At 47.4% G+C, this 18,078-nt stretch overlaps 2 protein-coding genes across 2 annotated transcripts in view; one reads left to right on the top strand and one right to left on the bottom strand.

Moving 5' to 3' along the window:
- The window catches only part of SLC22A3 (solute carrier family 22 member 3), a gene marked incomplete at its 5' end in the record, with an annotated part of 87,345 nt that overhangs the window by 60,411 nt on the left and 8,856 nt on the right, over window positions 1-18,078 (bottom strand). The window lies entirely within an intron of this gene.
- LOC309831824 (cytochrome c oxidase subunit NDUFA4-like) lies at window positions 11,964-16,497 on the top strand (the record flags this gene model as incomplete). Its single annotated transcript, XM_082669159.1, has 2 exons — window positions 11,964-12,014; window positions 16,234-16,497. The coding sequence occupies 2 exons, from the start codon at window positions 11,964-11,966 to the stop codon at window positions 16,495-16,497; spliced, it is 315 nt and encodes a 104-aa protein (XP_082525285.1).

The following is an 18,078-nucleotide window of genomic DNA, read 5'->3' as shown; positions in this document are numbered from 1 at the left end:
AGGTGTTCAGGTGAATAAATATAGAGATGACGGACACAGCAATACAGCAGCTCAGCAGCCTGGCCATTTGAGTCCACACATCCAGGTGTTCAGGTAAATAAATATAGGGACACAGCAATACAGCAGCTCAGCAGCCTGACCATTTGAGTCCACACATCCAGGTGTTCAGGTGAATAAATATAGAGATGATGGACACAGCAATACAGCAGCTCAGCAGCCTGGCCATTTGAGTCCACACATCCAGGTGTTCAGGTAAATAAATATAGGGACACAGCAATACAGCAGCTCAGCAGCCTGACCATTTGAGTCCACACATCCAGGTGTTCAGGTGAATAAATATAGAGACACAACAATACAGCAGCTCAGCAGCCTGGCCATTTGAGTCCACACATCCAGGCGTCCAGGTGAATAAATATAGAGATGATGTATCATCATAGGTACTCTGGCAGGCTTCACATCTGGAATCTAGTGGCTGAAACTTATTTTTACTGACCCCTAATATTTATTGAGTACCCTAGAGTCAAGCTTTCAATTAGTCATATACACCATCTCATTTAATCCTCCCAGCAACCCTGTGAGGTAGACATGATTATTACCCTCATTTTACAGATGAGGAAACTGAGATTAGGAAGATGAGGAAAGCAGTTGGAGGTTACATGCTCATCAGCAGGTGGGGAGGAGGCTGACCTGAAACGTCTAACTCCTGAGTCCACCCCCTGTGACACCCCATATGCCCCGACCTGCCACCCTTGCAGCCTCATACAAAGAAATGCAGTTTTTAAAAGTTGCTGGGGGCTTCCCTGGTGGCACAGTGGTTGAGAGTCTGCCTGCCGATGCAGGGGATGCGGGTTCGTGCCCCAGTCCGGGAAGATCCCACGTGCCACGGAGCGGCTGGGCCCGTGAGCCTGCGTGTCTGGAGCCTGTGCTCCGCAACGGGAGAGGCCACAACAGTGAGAGGCCCGCGTACCGCAAAAAAAAAAAAAAAAAAAAAAAGTTGCTGGAATATACGTTCTTCATTTAAGCAGGTGCAAGAGATCATTCTTTAACTACTTTTACTTGGATAGATGTATATACTGCAGCAAATATCCAAAACTCTCTTGTTCTGAGTTTTTTTTTAAACCCTTGGCATTTTTCTTTAAACAAATGCTTAATAATTACTTAGACTTCATTAAGCGCTCTCTTTTCAGTAGGTGAGCTACTACTTCCATCATATTTTTGCCAACTGAATATTGCCTCATGCTTGCAGTAAAATTTTCTGCTACCGGTCTAACGTTAAAAAGATGTTGGTATCACACCATACTTTTGCTTTCTCTTCAAGCATTGCTCTAGCAGTTTTATATTGCTCTTAGAACCAATTGCTTGGCGGGGGGCAGGGTGGGGGGAGTACAAGCTCTTGGGTACAAGAGGTATGTATGCATCTTGGTCCTAAAATTATGTTTGTTTTGCAAAGGAAGGAAGGTTCTAGAGTAGAGTGTCACCTTGACTGTTTATGTCTTTTTATTGGCCCAGAGTAGGCTGAACGGCAGGAAAACAGATCATTGCTAAGACTGCACTGCTTAGGTCGAAATGACAGGGCATTTCCGAAGGGCGGTGGTGCCGACTGGCTGCACTCATGTGGACCTGGCTGTTTGTGAGACCCCGCTTCAAGCCACATCAAAGGTCCAGGTCTGGTCTGATAAGTTTCTGGAGAGAGACGCTGCCACCAAGGTGTAAGGTGACCACGTGGTCTTTCTCACAGTGCTGTCCACCAACCCACCTGGAGAAGCGTTAGGTGCCGGACTTCCAAAGCGAGCCACTCAGAAAATAACGTGCACCCACTTGGTCTGTCCCTCCCGGTGTCCCTGGGAGGCAGAGATGCTCCAGCCACTGTCACTGCAGTGCTTACAAGTGAAGCTGGACACGAGACAGACATTCATTTATTTTAATTACTTAATTCTTAAACCAGAGGTAGGCACCCATCCTAGAAAAGGCCTGAACGGCCTTGCCGCTGCCAAGTCTTTTTCTCTTTCTTGTGTCTCTTCTCGATCCACATCTGCTCCAAACTGGACACTGCAGCCCTCACCGACGAGCCCCACGGTCCCGGGATGGTGTAAGTCCCGGGAAACGCCCCTGTCAGAGGCCGGCGTCCTCTCGCTAAACTGGGGGGCTTTGGGTGACTTTGGGTAAGCCAGGGGAGAGTCCTCTGTCCTGCCAGATATGGCCACACTGAAGGCACGTCTGGATCTTGTACTCTGCCCAGCCTGAGAGCAGCAAAAGCAGCTAAGCACAGTGAAAACACTTGTCCAGGAGGCTCCCGGTGCCAGGCATGTTGTCGTGCCGTGAGAAGGGAGCAGGGCTAGGCTCCGGTTTGCTCGAAGCTCTCAGCTGAGCACCGGTGATGCAGTATGTGAAACAGAATACAAGGTGGAATGTGTTGAAATCTCACAAGAGAAACACAGAATGCTACGCAAGCACAAAGCAGAGAGAGATGCAGTCCAGCTGGGAAGTACATGCCAGGAAAGGCTTTTGGAGGAGGCAGTGTTGGAGCCGGGCCGTGAAGATCTGGTTGTGTTTTGACACACAGAGATGAGGTGGAAGCCAAGGGAACAGGGTCACCAACGAGATACAGGATTACGCATGGGGCAGGATTGCAGTACGAAACTAGATCACAGAAAAACTGGACCATGAGTCTTTTTTTTTTTTTTTTTTGCGGTACACGGGCCTCTCACTGTTGTGGCCTCTCCCGTTGCGGAGCACAGGCTCCGGATGCGCAGGCTCAGCGGCCATAGCTCACGGACCCAGCCGCTCCGCGGCATGTGGGATCCTCCCGGACCGGGTCACGAACCCGTGTCCTCTGCATCGGCAGGCAGACCCTCAACCACTGCGCCACCAGGGAAGCCCTGGACCATGAGTCTTAATAGCAATGGGCATGTTGATAGCTCTATACGGTTTCTAAAGCATTTTATTATTAAGTATTCTATTTGATTCATACAAAATATGAACTTAAGATTCTTATCAGGTTTTATTTTCATGAAGCTTCGAATGAGGGAATAAATGCGAATGTATTTTAAACACTGTAAAATGTGACATGAAGATGTGAGTACTTACTATTAATGATTAGAACGTATTAGAGAGTATAGTATAACTAAGTCAAATGTACATGCTTTGATTAATTAATACCAGCTCCCTTCTAACCTAGCTTGATAAATAATAATGTAAGATGGGCTTCCCTGGTGGCGCAGTGGTTGAGTATCTGCCTGCCAATGCAGGGGACACGGGTTCGAGCCCTGGTCTGGGAGGATCCCCCATGCCGCGGAGCAACTAGGCCCGTGAGCCACAACTACTGAGTCTGCGCATCTGGAGCCTGTGCTCCGCAACAAGAGAGGCCGCAATAGTGAGAGGCCCGCGCACCGCGATGAAGAGTGGCCCCTGCTTGCCACAACTAGAGAAAGCCCTCGCACAGAAATGAAGACCCAACACAGCCATAAATAAATAAAGCAAACTGTCAACAAGTAAAAATAAAATAAAAACACTATTATAAAAAAATAAATAAAATAATAATAATGTAAGAGCACTGACAACACCTGGTTCTGACGCTGCATCTCCACTGCTTTCTGTGATTAGTTTTTAGAAAGATAGGGTTACAAGGGGACATTCACATGGTTGCCCAGATATAGGACTAGAGAGCCTGAGCCTTCCTACCCAAGGCCACACATCATGGAGCAGAGACGAGCATTCCTGCTGTGCGTGCTCTGAACCCCTGCCCCATGGAATCGGTGTAAAACCGAGTCACTTTGCTGTACAGCAGAGATCGGAACAACACTGTAAATCAACTGTACTTCAATAAAAAAAAAAAAGAGTGGTGGTTTTAAGTCACTAAGTTTTGGTGTAATTTCTTCTACAGCAATAGGAAGTGGAATTTCAACTTCATCTGCAATGGTTCCTTTCTTTTTAGAAAAAAATCAAAAGTAACTATGACAAAATGCTAACATTTGTTCATCTTGGGTGATGAGCGTGTGGATATCTGTTATGTTTTTCTTTGAAAAATTTTATATTTTTTAATTGAAACATTTACATGAGATACATTTGTGTTTCTAACATAAAACAGCATTGTTGAAATTTCCAGTAAATCTCTAAGTGCTTGTGTTAAAAAGAAGAGACAGAGGGAGTTCCCTGGTGGCCTAGTGGTTAGGATTCCGGGCTTTCACTGCCGTGGCCCAGGTTCAATACCTGGTCGGGGAACTAAGATCCTGAAAGTCATGCGGGCGTGGCCAAAAAAAAAAGAAAAAAGATAGAAAGCATTCCAAGAGACTTACATGGAAAGCTATTGTATTTTACTTTGTCCATTTAAGGATTCAACGATGGAGATGAGAATATCATATTGTGTTTTTTTGCAGATTGAAGGTTTGTGGCCACCCTGCATCAAGCAAATCTATTGGCGCCATTTTTCCAACAGCATAATTTTTTAAGTAAGGTATGTACATTTTAGGTTTTCTTAGACATAATGCTATCACACACTTAATAAACTACGGTGTAGTGTAAACATAACTTTTATACGCACTGGGGAACCAAAGAAATTGTGTGACTCGCTTTATTGCAATATTTGCTTTATCGCAGTAGTCGTAGGTGTGTACTTACAAATGAGTTTAAAATTTTCATAATACTCTGGAAAATGTTAGCATGCTACAGCAGCATTATTTACATGATTTTTTGAAACATTAATGGATTCTGACCTGACTGGGAAGGTTTAACAAGTAAACACAGGCATTCAGGGGTAGTTTATCAATACACTCTGTCATGCTTTGAAGATTGTGTTGTTTACAGATGGAGTGTCACTGCAAAAGTAAAGAACAAAGGCAAAATGAAGTCATCACGATGAAAATCTCCTGAGAGCGCCCGCTTTCCACGTAGGCACTGGGTAACCATGGCAACAGTGGAGCTAATGAAATACGTGACAGTTAAGCTAAGTTACTTCAACATTTTACTAAATAGAGTATTTTCTGCAGAGCATCTCCAGATTTGGGATCCAGGGTTCCTGGAAGTGAGCAGGAACCAGCAGACGGGGGAACGCCCAGCAGCGCCCATCTGTTTAAATATGCTTGGCTTCAGCACACATTGGACAGGGCTGCACAAGTGAAACGGGAGACGCATTGGGACGCACAAAATGAGCAGAACAGTGAAATGTGAACTGGTGACTCTGGCAGCAGGGTCACTAGGGAGTACGAATCACGCTCCTCCCTGGAGCACAGGTGGCAGGCACCCTGGGGTTCCACACCGGAGCAGGAGCGAGGGCCAGTGGGCAGCAGCCTGGGGTCTCCAGAGACCGTGGCGGGGTGGGAGAGGACCGCACCGGCCGAGGGGAGAGTGAAAGGTGAGAACGGGGAGGCCGTGAGACAAGATAACCCTTCGAAGAAACGTGCTTCTGAGGGCGAAATACGGGTCCTCAGCTGTGGGCAGACAACAGACATCGGGGAGGGGCTGTGTAGACCAGACACACTGGAGCGCGTTGCAAGGCGGGCAAAGATGCTCGTGGAGGGGACAGGGCGGGGCGCGGGGAGGTAGCACTGGCCTGAGAAGCGGGCAGGACCCAGCACAGGGGGAGACACACCGTCTGTGGGAAAGGATGCTGTGACTTCCAGCGTGATGTGTCGTCAGGAGGAAAGGCTGGGAACGGGTACGGGTGCCTTTCTTGTTTTGGCAGCAGGGCACGGAAGAAGCCTCTCATCCCGGGTCTTCGGTTGTCGGGAAGTGTAAAGGGAGGGGCTTTGCTGAGAGTGAGGGGCAAGGGGCAAGGGGCAGTTCGTGGAGAACGACAGTAAGAGAGGCTGAGGACCCGGCAGGAAGGCCAGGCGGCGCTGAGGTCCCGCGGCCGGGAGGACGGAGCCCCGAGCCGCGGGGTGAGGGTCCCGCACGGCGCTCCGCAGCCCCGGCTGCAGAACGGGACCCGGAATCTAAGCGGGACGGGGCTGGAGAGGAGTTGGGGTCCAGGGCGGGGGGACGCAGGGGCCTGCGGAGGCTTGGGGCGGGGCCTGTGCACCTCGCTCACCTGGCGACCCAGTGCCTATGACCCACCTGGCACACACCAGCCACTCCGTAGCCACCGCCTCTCGAAGGCAGGGCTGGGCATCCCCGGTGATGGCCGTGGCTTTCCGGGGGACTGGTGGGCGGAGGACCGGGGCACCGGAGCCTCCGTGCGGCAGTGGAAGGTTCGCTGCCATCCGAACATCAGGCAGGGACGTGAGATCGACGCCGGATCGAGGCACCTGAACGGTTTCATAGACAAGAGTCTTGCTTGCTCTCTGAATAGAAAGTTACGTGACCAAGATGATGTTTTCCCAAGACCCATTTAGAGCTGCGCAAGCTGGACCGGAAGGGGAAACACGGCTGTGAAAGAAACGTCGCCAAGGAGCAAGGAACTGAGTTTCTGCGAAGAACCAGACTTCACGGGAACTTGACTTAAGGACGGCCCTGTGCGAGGTAAGCCAATCATCATCACAATGGAAAAGTCAGTAGCGAAAGCGAACCTCCTTCTGGATCAGGGGCTCCTCGCAGTGGGACCCCGGCACCCCCAGCATCAGCAGCAACGGGGGGGGGACCTGGAAATGCACATTCTCAGGCCCGACCCCAGACCTGATGATTCAGAAGCACTGGGGTGGGGTCCAGCAAGCTGTTTTCACAAGGCCTCCTGGTGACTCGACACTTTGAGAGCCACTGCTCTGGAGGCAGATGGCAGGGACGGGACACTGGTGTGGGGTGAGCTTGGCCTCAGGACAAAGCCAACTCTCACACTGTCCTGTCTTGGGCACATCACACAGGTGTTCCCAGCCTCAGAGATTCCGTCCTTTGGAAAATGGGAAAATAACACTTCCCTCATAGGCTCTTTTGATGCTGATGATAATATATTCCAAGCGCCTGGAACATACCTAACTACTATGTTTTTATGATCGAAAATAAATTCGGTAATCCAAATGGCCCCCAAGAGTACATAATCTCAGACAGACACATAAATTAATGGTTCATGGATCAAGTACATGTATCTTGTCACTTAGTAAAAAAAAAAAAATCACTAATAGAAAACAATATGAACTGGATAAGGCAAAATATAACGTGGTCACTAAGACATTTAAACAGACGCTCGCTATTAAAAGGGAGGTCCGATGAAACCTTAGTTCCTCTGCATGGAGCAATCGCCTTTTTGACGATTCGGGTCAAGGGAGGCAATTATAGGCTTCACGAATCCACTTCACCCGCTTCGCTTTCTGATCCTGCGCCGAGCGAAGGAAAGTCCTTCTGTCATCTTATGACAGTTTCCAGGCTGAGTGAGTTTGATGCCAGAGGCTTTTATTCTCCCCCAAGCCATCTTCTCTGAACAGGCCTCCTCTTTTCTGAGAGTCTTTTCATTCACATAAGCAACTAGTAAACAACTAGTAAAGCAACTTTGGGTAAGAGATCATCAATAAAGTTCTTTCACTAACTAGAAGCTTTCACAGCCTTTCTCTCTTGTGGGCCTTGCTGAGAAGGAATCTGGTGCCTCTTCCTTTGCTGAAAACCCACTGTCATTTGCATGCTTTCATTTCCAGGTTTGACTTGCTGAACAAAATAACTATAGCTCCTTTGAACACTCTGCATGCATTCTCCTCATCAGTTTTTAATGTAGCACGACCATAAGTTAATTCAGCTTTATCGCTACTTTAGCACTGTCTTTGGCAAAAGAATATCTCGATTAGTTAAGAAAAAAGTGTAAGCGGCCGTAACGGCAAGCTCTCTCCTTCAAGATCTCTGTGTAGCAGTCCCTACTTTCAATCGTCAATTTGCCATGCAGAGGTTTTTAAGTATATGACTGAAATCATGTAATATGCACACATTGTTATCTCAGCCTCTTGTTTTAGCTTATAATTGCATCATAAACATTGCTACATTATTATCTGTCAATTCAGTTTTATCATCCCTGTCATATTGTATCAAATGGGTACATTCTGTTTATTTAACCATATTACACATCTGCGTTGTTCACAGCTCTTTATTATTATACATCTTGTGAAGCATTCCTTCTACCTGTGGAGTGCTCGGGATGACCCACTGTCCTGGTCTGCCGGGGTTTCTCCCAGGTTTAGCGTTGAAAGTCCTCAGTCACAGGGAACCCCCTCAATGCCAGGCAAGCTGGGACAGCTGGTCACCCTAAGAGACCAGCAAGCAGAAGACGAAAAGTGGTGGCTGGCATGCAGAGCACGGTACCATAAGGTGGAAACTCCGCAGATAAGGGGGGATGCAAGGCAGCCCCCTTGCAAGGGCACAGGGAGGGGGTGGGCATAGGGAGTCTGACATAAGGGTGAACCAAAAGTGGGGGCATGCAGATGTGTGGAAACAGGGAGGCAGAAAGCCACTGGGCGTGGCCCTGCTAAGGTTTCGGGACAGAGTCTGTGCAGGAGCTAATGATCTGTTGATCCCATGTCGCATTCTCCCTGCCCCCTCGGGTCTTCTAGGCGCCACCTGCCTCCTGAGCTGGCCCATGGGAGCTCTGATCACCTGATGCAGGCCCCTCCCAGCTGCTGGCCTCCTGCGCCTCTGGGCTCCGCCTCTGGGCTCCAGCTGAAAGCGTGAGGGAGTTAATGCCTGGGAGGGAACATCTGACCCCGAGGAGGCAGAACCCAGGGAACGTTCTTCCTCCCTTTTCCCTCCCCAGCTCTGTCCTCCACCCTCTACTCAGCTTCTCGGGGGTCAGTTGCACAGGGGCTTAGAGGATGCAGCGGTGAGGGGTCCACTCCCTTCTCCCCGACCTCACCTCCCTGCCCCCGCTTCTGCGCCCTGGCTGCCCTGAGACGTAAACTAGCACATACGCCCTGTCTCAGGCTCTGCTGTGTGGGGAACTCAGATGAAGACAGTTCCTCCCTGGAGAACCAAAGGACAGTGGGAAAAGGGCAAAGTAAAAAAGAAAGAGATGACGGATCAAAGCATCTCGTTTCAGGATGACTTGCAGAGTTATCTAGTCATGACTTCCAGAACCTAGTCCCCCAGAAGGTTCTGAACAGTATCTGCCCCCTCGTCTTCCTAACTAGGAAGATTATATGATCACTGAAGGCAAAAGTGATGCCTGAAATTCTCTATCTGAGATCACATAAAAGCATAATAAAAGCTATGGATTAACTAGAAGGCAATATTGGGGATGCACTACTGGACTTGATGACTGAATGATGACATTTTATAAAGGAGACTTTTGAGATGGAAACTGAGAGACATCTTCCATGTGACATGCTCAGGAAAGGCCTCCATCCACGCCTCAGTCAGTGGTCTGCATCCGGGGACACAGCATCCCCAGGTGAAATCGTCATGTCTACCGACCTTCAGCAGTGCTGCCTCTGATTCCCACAGGCGGACAGCTCTGGGGAGGTCTCAGGTCAGCTGTCACAAGAGGATAAAGAAATCTGCAGGCTCAGTACACATCAGATGCATTCAGTCTCTAAAGCGCAAATCTACGCATACGTTGACTTTCAAAGATGTTTGGTTGTGTACTGAAATTTAACACAAAGAAGCTGAACAAGCCTCAGGAAAAGACGCTCCCAACACCTTCCCAAGAAAATATCTTATATACAATCATAAGGGATGCTGACACTCCAACTTCTGAGTTTGAAAACATTTTTGTTAAGTTGGTTGTTTTGATTAAAATATAGAATTTTGGATCTGGAAGGGATCCTGGGGAATATTGATCCTGTATCTTTTCAAACATTATTTTAGAAGCAGAACTCTATTTCCCCTCTTAAAAACAAAACAGAAAAGAATTTTTTAAAAAAACAGAATCTTAACACCAAAATAAAACTGATAAAAGTAAGATTACTTTCCTGAAGGGGGCAGGCGTTGCAATGTCTAGGGTCACCAAAACAGTCTGAAATCCACTAACCTAGATCCTAACTACATTTCTAGGTTATAGGTCAATTCATTCAATAGGCCAGGGCCTGGGGTAATTTCTAAGGCATCTTACAAGACCCATTAAGTGTCTTGGGTGGAAAAATCCATTTCCTTCTTTTTACCCCTTTGTCTCTTCTGAACCTCAAGGGCAGAAGGTTGGGTTAATTATAATGTATTATAATCATGGGTTATAAAAGACCCGTATCTTATTTTATTTATTCTATTTTGTCCCTATTCCTATTCCCATCCCATCCCCACAAATGAACCATCCTGATGTGTCAAGGTATATCTTTTGTTTGCATTCTTGCAGAATCTACATATTTTTAATTTCATGTAAAAGGCACAACTTTCCTGATGCTTGTTCAGCCTCTTTTTGTTCAATTTCAGTATACAACAAAACACCTTTGAAAGTCAACGTATGCGTAGGTTTGTCTCCAACTCCTTGCTGCCCAAATAACGCTGCAGTGCACATACCTGCCTCCTGATAGATTTGAGATGTTACTTTGGGACTCATGCATGGGAGCGGAATTGCTGTGTCACAGTATCTGTTTGTAGACACCTAATTTGTATCAGTAGTTTCAGATTGTTCTTGTGAACAGCTCCACCTGCCCTCCAGCAGTAGATCTGAAATCTACCAACAGTTGGTACCACGGGGGCTTTTTGGTTTCTAACCAGCCTAACAAGGGTAAAGTGCTATCTTGTTTGTATCTGCATTTCTCTGATGATGAGTGAATCTGCATGGGCTTCCTATGCTGAATGGCCTTTTGGGTCTCCTTTCATGAAAACTGTCTACATCCTTTGTCAATTTTGCTACAAGGCTTGCTATCTTCCCCTTGGTGATTTATGGAAGTCCCTTTCATATTCTAGAGCTATCAATTAATCTCTTGTTGGTTCAGACATCAAAAATATCTTTTCCAATTCTTCCATCCTGCAACGCCTGACTTGGGGCAAATCACTTAATCTCTCTGCACTTTCCTTTCCTTCTCTACAAAACGGGGATAACAGCCCACGCCTCACAGCGTGTGTGGCGATTAAATGAGTTCATTATGTTTTAAATAGTTTAAATAGTTAAAACATAAAACATTATGTTTAAATGTCATCCGGTAATTAAAAAGACAATCAGGTTTCTAAGCAGGAAAGTGTGTCAATAACTATCAGGTTACACGTAGTATATTATAGTATGGCTTTCTGTGCCTACTGGGTATTAAGCTACTTTCATGGATTACACTGTAGTGTCTAGTCAGTGTCAAGAGAACTGGGTTGCTTAATGCATAGAACAACTAAGCCCAAATTTATCTCAACCCCAAACCGAATCTCAATATTCATAATTCCTGCCCCACCATCACTGCCCTGTGGTCATTTCATAGATTTCAGGGGCAGAGGGGAGTCTTTCGGTCTTTTCTCTAAGGCCAGATTCTCATGACAGGCCAAGCAAACTGTGACATGATATGGCCATTGCAAACTGCCCCAAAATGTGAAGCAAATTCGTGTAATTGACCCAACTAGAACATAGACGTGAGCCACATCGGTGGTTTTCTAACCACAGCATCTTTAGAGAAACTTTTGCTGTCCAGATTTACTGAAGGATTTCTTGTGCTTGTGAATAAAACATGCAATGGAGGGAGCTTCACGTTAGAACGATGTTTTAGTTCTTTTCACAATCTCTCAATCAAACTGGGGCTGGAGAGGAGGCAGTGGGCAGAACTGTCAGTCTGCCTCTGAGCAACCGTGGACCGTAACCCCGCCCAGATCCATAGGGGCCCGAGGTGGGTGAAGAAATGGAAGCTCGGGACTTCTTGCCAAAGCTTGTAGCTGTGAGAATCTATTCTGGGTCTTTTCTTAGTCTTTATTACTGGTCTCCAGATGTACCAGCTCTAGGGAGGTGATCCCTGCCATGTCCCTTGGGGCTGGAATCTCAGTGTTCTGCCCAACAAAAGCTTCTAGGGGTTTGCCCCTAATTCCCAGACCCAAGCTGCCTCTCTGAGTGAACTTCCACAATACCTGTAACCAACAACTGCAGTATCACCAGTCACGTAGCACTTAGGTTGGGCAGACAACTGGATATGCACTTTGCAGGCGTTATGTACATAAGCTTCCCATCAGCTCCACCCAGCAGCGATTATTCCCCTTTGGTGAGAACCTGAGCTCGGAACAGTCTCAAACTAAGAAATCTGCCCGTGTTCACACGACTAGTAAGCCTGTGTTCTTAGCCACTCACTCGCCTCACAGACAGGCCCAATGAACGAGGTATCTACAAGCTGATCATTTCTTCACAGTATTTTGCAACAATCAAGGTCATTATCTAATGATCTATATAGTGGATAAAGACATAGGTAGTTTTATTTTGTTTTGTAATGCACTTGGTTTGATTTAAAATTCTTCTGGAAGTGCCCTATAGACATACACACTGGATAGGGGAGCGTAGCCATCTGACAGGGATGCTGGCTGGCGGACAAATGGAGGCCTTAGGTAAAGGTGTTATTACCATTATTACCAAGTAGCTGAGACACAGAAAGAGCAAGATTCTCTGTGGGAAAGGTTCTTGGAACGATTTCCTTTACACTACAGAAACTCTGAAATTGATCTCTTTATTTGATTTTTTTGAAGTCGATGCCAAATTAATATTAATTACTTTCCATTTAATTTTCTCCTCTGCCCTGGATACTTAAGGCTGTCAATTGTCCACGTGACTTCCCTATGAGGGTTTGCTTTGAAACCCTCATCTGAGGGCAATGAAAGGGCACTCATCTCTCAATAAATGTCTCCAAAGCATTGCTCTTAAAGAATTATCCATATTAAAAGCCCACACTGTCTTCTCCACGGTCCTTGGATTCCCATAAATGTGCTATCATCAATCTTCAGAATAAGAGGTTCTGGTGCCTAGGCCCCTCTGTTTATGTCTGACAGGCATCAGCTTACAGCATCCCTCCCTGGGGGCAAGAGACACACATGTCGTCTTTCATCTTGTGCTGTCGGCGGCCGCACGACGCTTCCAGCTGGCAGAAGCCCGTGAAATCAGAGCCACCCTGTGCGTCCGAGGGGCATAAGCCACCTCTGGGAAAGGCATCTGAGACGTGACGCTATCGAGCAGACAGGATGATGAGAGGGTGTTTGCTGTTCTCCAGGGGGATGCCTTCATCACACACCTGGGAGTGGGTTCACCCGCTTCACATGAGCGCCGTCCAGACAACGGATGCTCTGTCATCTCTCAGAAGGGGCGCAGTACCCCCAGCCCCCTGAGGAGGTGGGCTCCAGAGACTTCACAACACCAACGGCAAAAGTTTTCAAAGCCCTCAGAAGTCACCAATACCAAACTGTCTCACAGGTCCCCCTGTCCTAAGAATCAAGACAATGTTCTTTCCTCTGGGCAGCAGGGCCTGCGGCGGCCCTAGCTCCGTCCAACTAGGATGGCCTCACTTGGGTCTCTCACACTGGACACCGCTGTGCTGAAGGCATTTCATAGAAAATCACCATTTTACCAAAGCTGCCCCCGTGTTATACAAGCAGTAATAAAATTAACTTTTCACTGCATAAAAAATAAAATTGCATTCCAGGCAATGATATACAAATTTGTCTGACAAGTGAAACTCTCATGTCTGCATTATGAAGCCAAGAAAAATTAAACAATTATATTCCAACAACTGCTAAAATAGCTGACATCCACCCAAGAGGAAAATGTCTCCCATCATTTGGGGGAGGAGAGCAAGACAGATGGTTTGCGGTTTCCTGCACAGGAACCAGAATCACCGGTCAGGAGGCACGTGTCTCACTTCTCACCTTATTTGAAGCCTCCAAATTTCCTCCCTGAACTGTTTTCTAAGAAACAAGAAAACACAGTCTCCCACACTTATTTGTAGATTTTATGACCAATCAATACAACACAAGTTAACAAGAAAACCCATAAAAGAAAGGTTATATACTCCCTAAACAGACACAGTCTTGTCAGAATTACTTTCAAATACTTAAATGTCTTGACACTTAAGTTAAGTGTTAAGTTTAATGTTAAATTGTTAATAATCAGATAACTGAGGCCAGAGCGGGTGAGTGTGGACAGGCTTGTGAGGCCCCGGTTTGTATTTCCTCATGAGTGTCTCAACTTTCTGGTCCCAGTGGTGGCCATTAAAATGCAAATCCAGAGCCTCACCTGTCACTTGCTCATCTCTCCTGCTCTGGCCTATAACCCTCCAACAGGGAGGTCCCCTGTCTCAGAAGACCGGGTTTCACAGCAGAATAATCACCTTCGTTTCTGAAGTCCAAGCTTGTCCCCATCCTGCCTCCCTCGGGTGGTTTCCACTGTGTAGGTGGCCCAGGGCGTGTCCCCTCCTCAGATTCCCCATGAAACTCTAGGGTGTACAGCAGATGTTACAGAGGGCGGGGACGGGCACCTGCTCTAGAATGTGGCCACACCCGTGCCATCACCCTCTCCTCTGTCCACACGGTTCACAGCACGCCCGCCAGGAAGTAAGGTGTCCTGGGGAAGAATCCATCCTGATTTCCGGAACTGGACACCTCCAGCTTTTAAGTTAGCTTCATCCCAAGCCACTTTCCCACTCTTGTATGGATATGGTAACCCCAAGTTCAGGGTCAGGAATTAAATACCTGAAAATGAACTTGGCTGCAGAATGACAGAGGTAGAGGTACCTTGGAAATCCACTGACAGTTGACTACTCCACTCAGATAAGGAAACAGTGGTCCAGGGATGTTACCTGTCACCCCCAGTCCCTCACAGCGACCCGTGCCAGGGTTCCCACATCTCGGGTCAGCACCCTTTCCACTACAACGTCTGCTTCACTGACTAATCGGAGACTAGGATCCAAGCTTTCGGAAAATATTCAACGGTAATCACCACACTCATTTTCTGACTTTCATTTTTAATTTCCCTGAACACAGTTTTTAAAGTTAAATTCTAAATCAGTCACACACTTTGAGGGACGTGCTTGGCTGGGCCCGTACTAGCCATACAATTTAAACGCAAGATTTTTTTCTTTTTAATCACATTTATTTATTCACCTTCGTATGAGCCCCTACACTGCATCCCTCCTGGTTTTCCTCTAGTGTTACACAAGCACCAGCCCTGAAGTTACTTTGCTTTATTACAAGCACAGAAAAGTCAGAGCACAGCAATCCTTAAAAAGCCATGTTACTGATCTCTCACCCACATAAAAAGGCATTAACTATCATTGGCCATGCTTGTGTCATTGCCATTCTAGAAAGCTACACCAAGAACCTTAAGGAACTTTGCTATTTCCTCACAGAATAGAAATAAACTTCCTTTCTTGGTTATAGTTTAAGAAAAAAAATGAGGAAAAATTGGAGAGGTTTTATTTTGTTTTGAAATGTAGGCAGTGTCTCCCCACCCCGCCCCCAATGGCCTTGGAGGGCTCAGTACTGCACCCTTGAACTGCTGCCAGCCAGGCGCCCATGTGCCCCTCGCTGACCTGTGCCCTGCACCTGTGCCCTGCTGCTCCCGGAGCCCAGCTCGGCTGATGACACAGACGCGGCCAAAAGTGCCAGGACAGCTGAGAAAGGCCTTTTCTGCACAATGGACGTCAGCACATAAAAATAATGGCCCCAAAGAGCCAGCCGTCCGGCTCCTTCCCTTTCACGTTCCAGGTCGCATCCCCCAATTAGGATCTGAGGACGACAGAGTCCCCGTGTAGACAGGGGTCGGGCGGTGGCGGCTGTCCCCCTGCTCCAGAGGCCTGGAGCCACTTTCTGCAGGGCCGTGCCCCCCGCCCCCCCCGGTGATCTGTCAGAGCCCGTTGGTGTGAAGGGGAGGAAGAAAAGCCCTTGCTGGCTAAGTTAGGAAGAAGCAGCACTGTACAAGGTTATCAATAAAACAGACACCTAAGAATAAAACCTGTGAAATTTCTGTAACACCTTCATACTGAAAACTACAAAACCCTGTGAGAGAGACTGAATTACGCCTAAGAAAATGCCGCAACACATCACGTTCAAATTACATCAAATACACCATGTTCAAAAAATCAGAATTGTTAAAATGGCCATTTTCTCTAAATTAATATACAGAATTAATGCAAAAATAAAGCAGCACTGTTGAGGGGGAAAGAGCTTGTTAGAGTCTCCGAAGGTCAATTTCAGGGTTGGCTGAGCCAGTTATAAAAGGGGTCAAATATTTCACTCAATCCCTTTCCCGTTCACTCATTAATTTAATCATGGGATTTATTAAATGCCATGTGATTTCATCACAAAGATATACTGAACCGTCTCTGCCCCCAAGAAAGCTGCAGTCTAGGTCCTGGGTGACCCTGGACGTCCACTCCTCCGCGGCGTGGAGGCTATTTAGTCTCGGGCCTTGCAGGTTTGTTTTTCTCTCCATTTGGACTCAAGGCCTCTGTCGCAACCACGCTCTGCCTGATCATCGGTCAGGCCAAGAAGCATTCTAGTCTGATCCCCCTCTTTGTATTTATTGGGGCAGGAGGTACTGGCGCAGCGCTGCACACCTGCACCTGGCATTTGTTCAATCCAGATGTCAGCCGGGACAGAAAGAATAACCCAGAACCCTGGAACCCACTGGGTCCCAATGATCAGTACAAGTTTTACTCAGTGAATGTAGATTACAGCAAATGGAAGAAAGAAGGTCCAGACTTCTAAATACCATGTTTCACTATAAAGCTGCTTAGAATGAAGGTCTTCCAGAAGGCATCTGCACAATTTTCCACTTAACCAAGAAACGTTTCCCCTCTAAATGAACGAAATCATGTTGGTGTATTTGTGTTGGGGTTTACACTGAAAAAAAAAGAGAAAGAAAGCTGCAGTCTGATGAGGAAGGTAATAGGCTCAGCACACAGAGAGGGTGGCTGGGGGCTTCCCTGGTGGCGCAGTGGTTGGGAGTCCGCCTGCCAATGCAGGGGACACGGGTTCGTGCCCCGGTCCGGGAAGATCCCACATGCCGCGGAGCGGCTGGGCCCGTGAGCCATGGCCGCTGAGCCTGCGCGTCCAGAGCCTGGGCTCCGCAATGGGAGAGGCCACAACAGTGAGAGGCCCACGTACCACAAAAAAAAGAAAAGAAAGGGTGGCTGGGCAGACGAAGGAAAGCAGACCCCCAGAGTCGGGACAGGGAAGGTATTTCTGGAATAGGTAACTCTTAGCTGCATCTTTAGGGAAAAAAAAATGGAACATCCTCAAGAAGAAAGAGGAAAGGTATTTGGAGAAGAGGAAACAGCACGCTCACTGCCCAGGGAGGACAGCCAGGCATGCCCTGGAAGGGCTGCAGCAGGGGTGCCTGCAGAGGAGAGGGGCCCGTAGGGGCCTCAGGCAAGGTCATGGTGACCTTGTGCATGGACCAAGGGGAGGACTATCTCGAAGGAACCAGCTTCCCTACCATTTCATCAGGTGCCTGCAGCCTCCAGGAAACACACCAAAATGTGTATTTGTCAGGGTAGGCTCACAGTAAGAGCTGTAACAACCCCCCCCCCAAATCTCAACGGTTTAACACAAGAAAGTTTATTCTTCATTAATTTCACATTCCCATGCAGAGGAGGTGGAGGGGAGGAAGATGGGGGTGCCCTCCCTGCAGGGCAAGATCGGGAAGATGCCCCGATCTTCCAGCTAAGAGCTTTGCTGTCTTTGGGGTCTTCAGGACTCTCTGCCGCAGATGAGGGAAGGAAGCAAGCAGGGAGATTGCGAGGAGAAACGTTATTCTGGCTCCAGGTGTGTTGCTTCTCCCAACATCACTGACCAGAACACATCACAGGACCGCCCCCCACCAGCTGCAAGGGACATTGGGAAATACAACCTAGCTGTGTGTCCCAGAGGACAAGTACAGGTGCACGTGTCTTTTTGAATTATGGTTTTCTCTGGGTATATGCCCAGTAGTGGGATTGCTGGATCATATGGTAATTCTATTTTTAGTTTTTTAAGGAACCTCCATACTGTTCTCCATAGTGGCTGTATCAATTTACATTCCCACCAACAGGGCAAGAAAGTTCCCTTTTCTCCACACCCTCTCCAGCATTTGTTGTTTGTAGATTTCCTGATGATGCCCCTTCTGACTGGTGTGAGGTGTACCTCATTGTAGTTTTGATTTGCATTTCTCTAATGATTAGTGATGTTGAGCAGCTTTTCATGTGCCTCTTGGCCATCTGTATGTCTTCTTTGGAGAAATGTCTGTTTAGATCTTCTGCCCATTTTTGGACTGGGTTGTTTTTTTAATATTGAGCTGCATGAACTGTT

Source organism: Grampus griseus (genome assembly GCF_964374135.1).
Source record: "Grampus griseus genome assembly, chromosome: 13".
In the NCBI taxonomy this organism is placed as follows: domain Eukaryota; kingdom Metazoa; phylum Chordata; class Mammalia; order Artiodactyla; family Delphinidae; genus Grampus; species Grampus griseus.
This window is presented reverse-complemented; position numbering and strand designations above follow the sequence as displayed.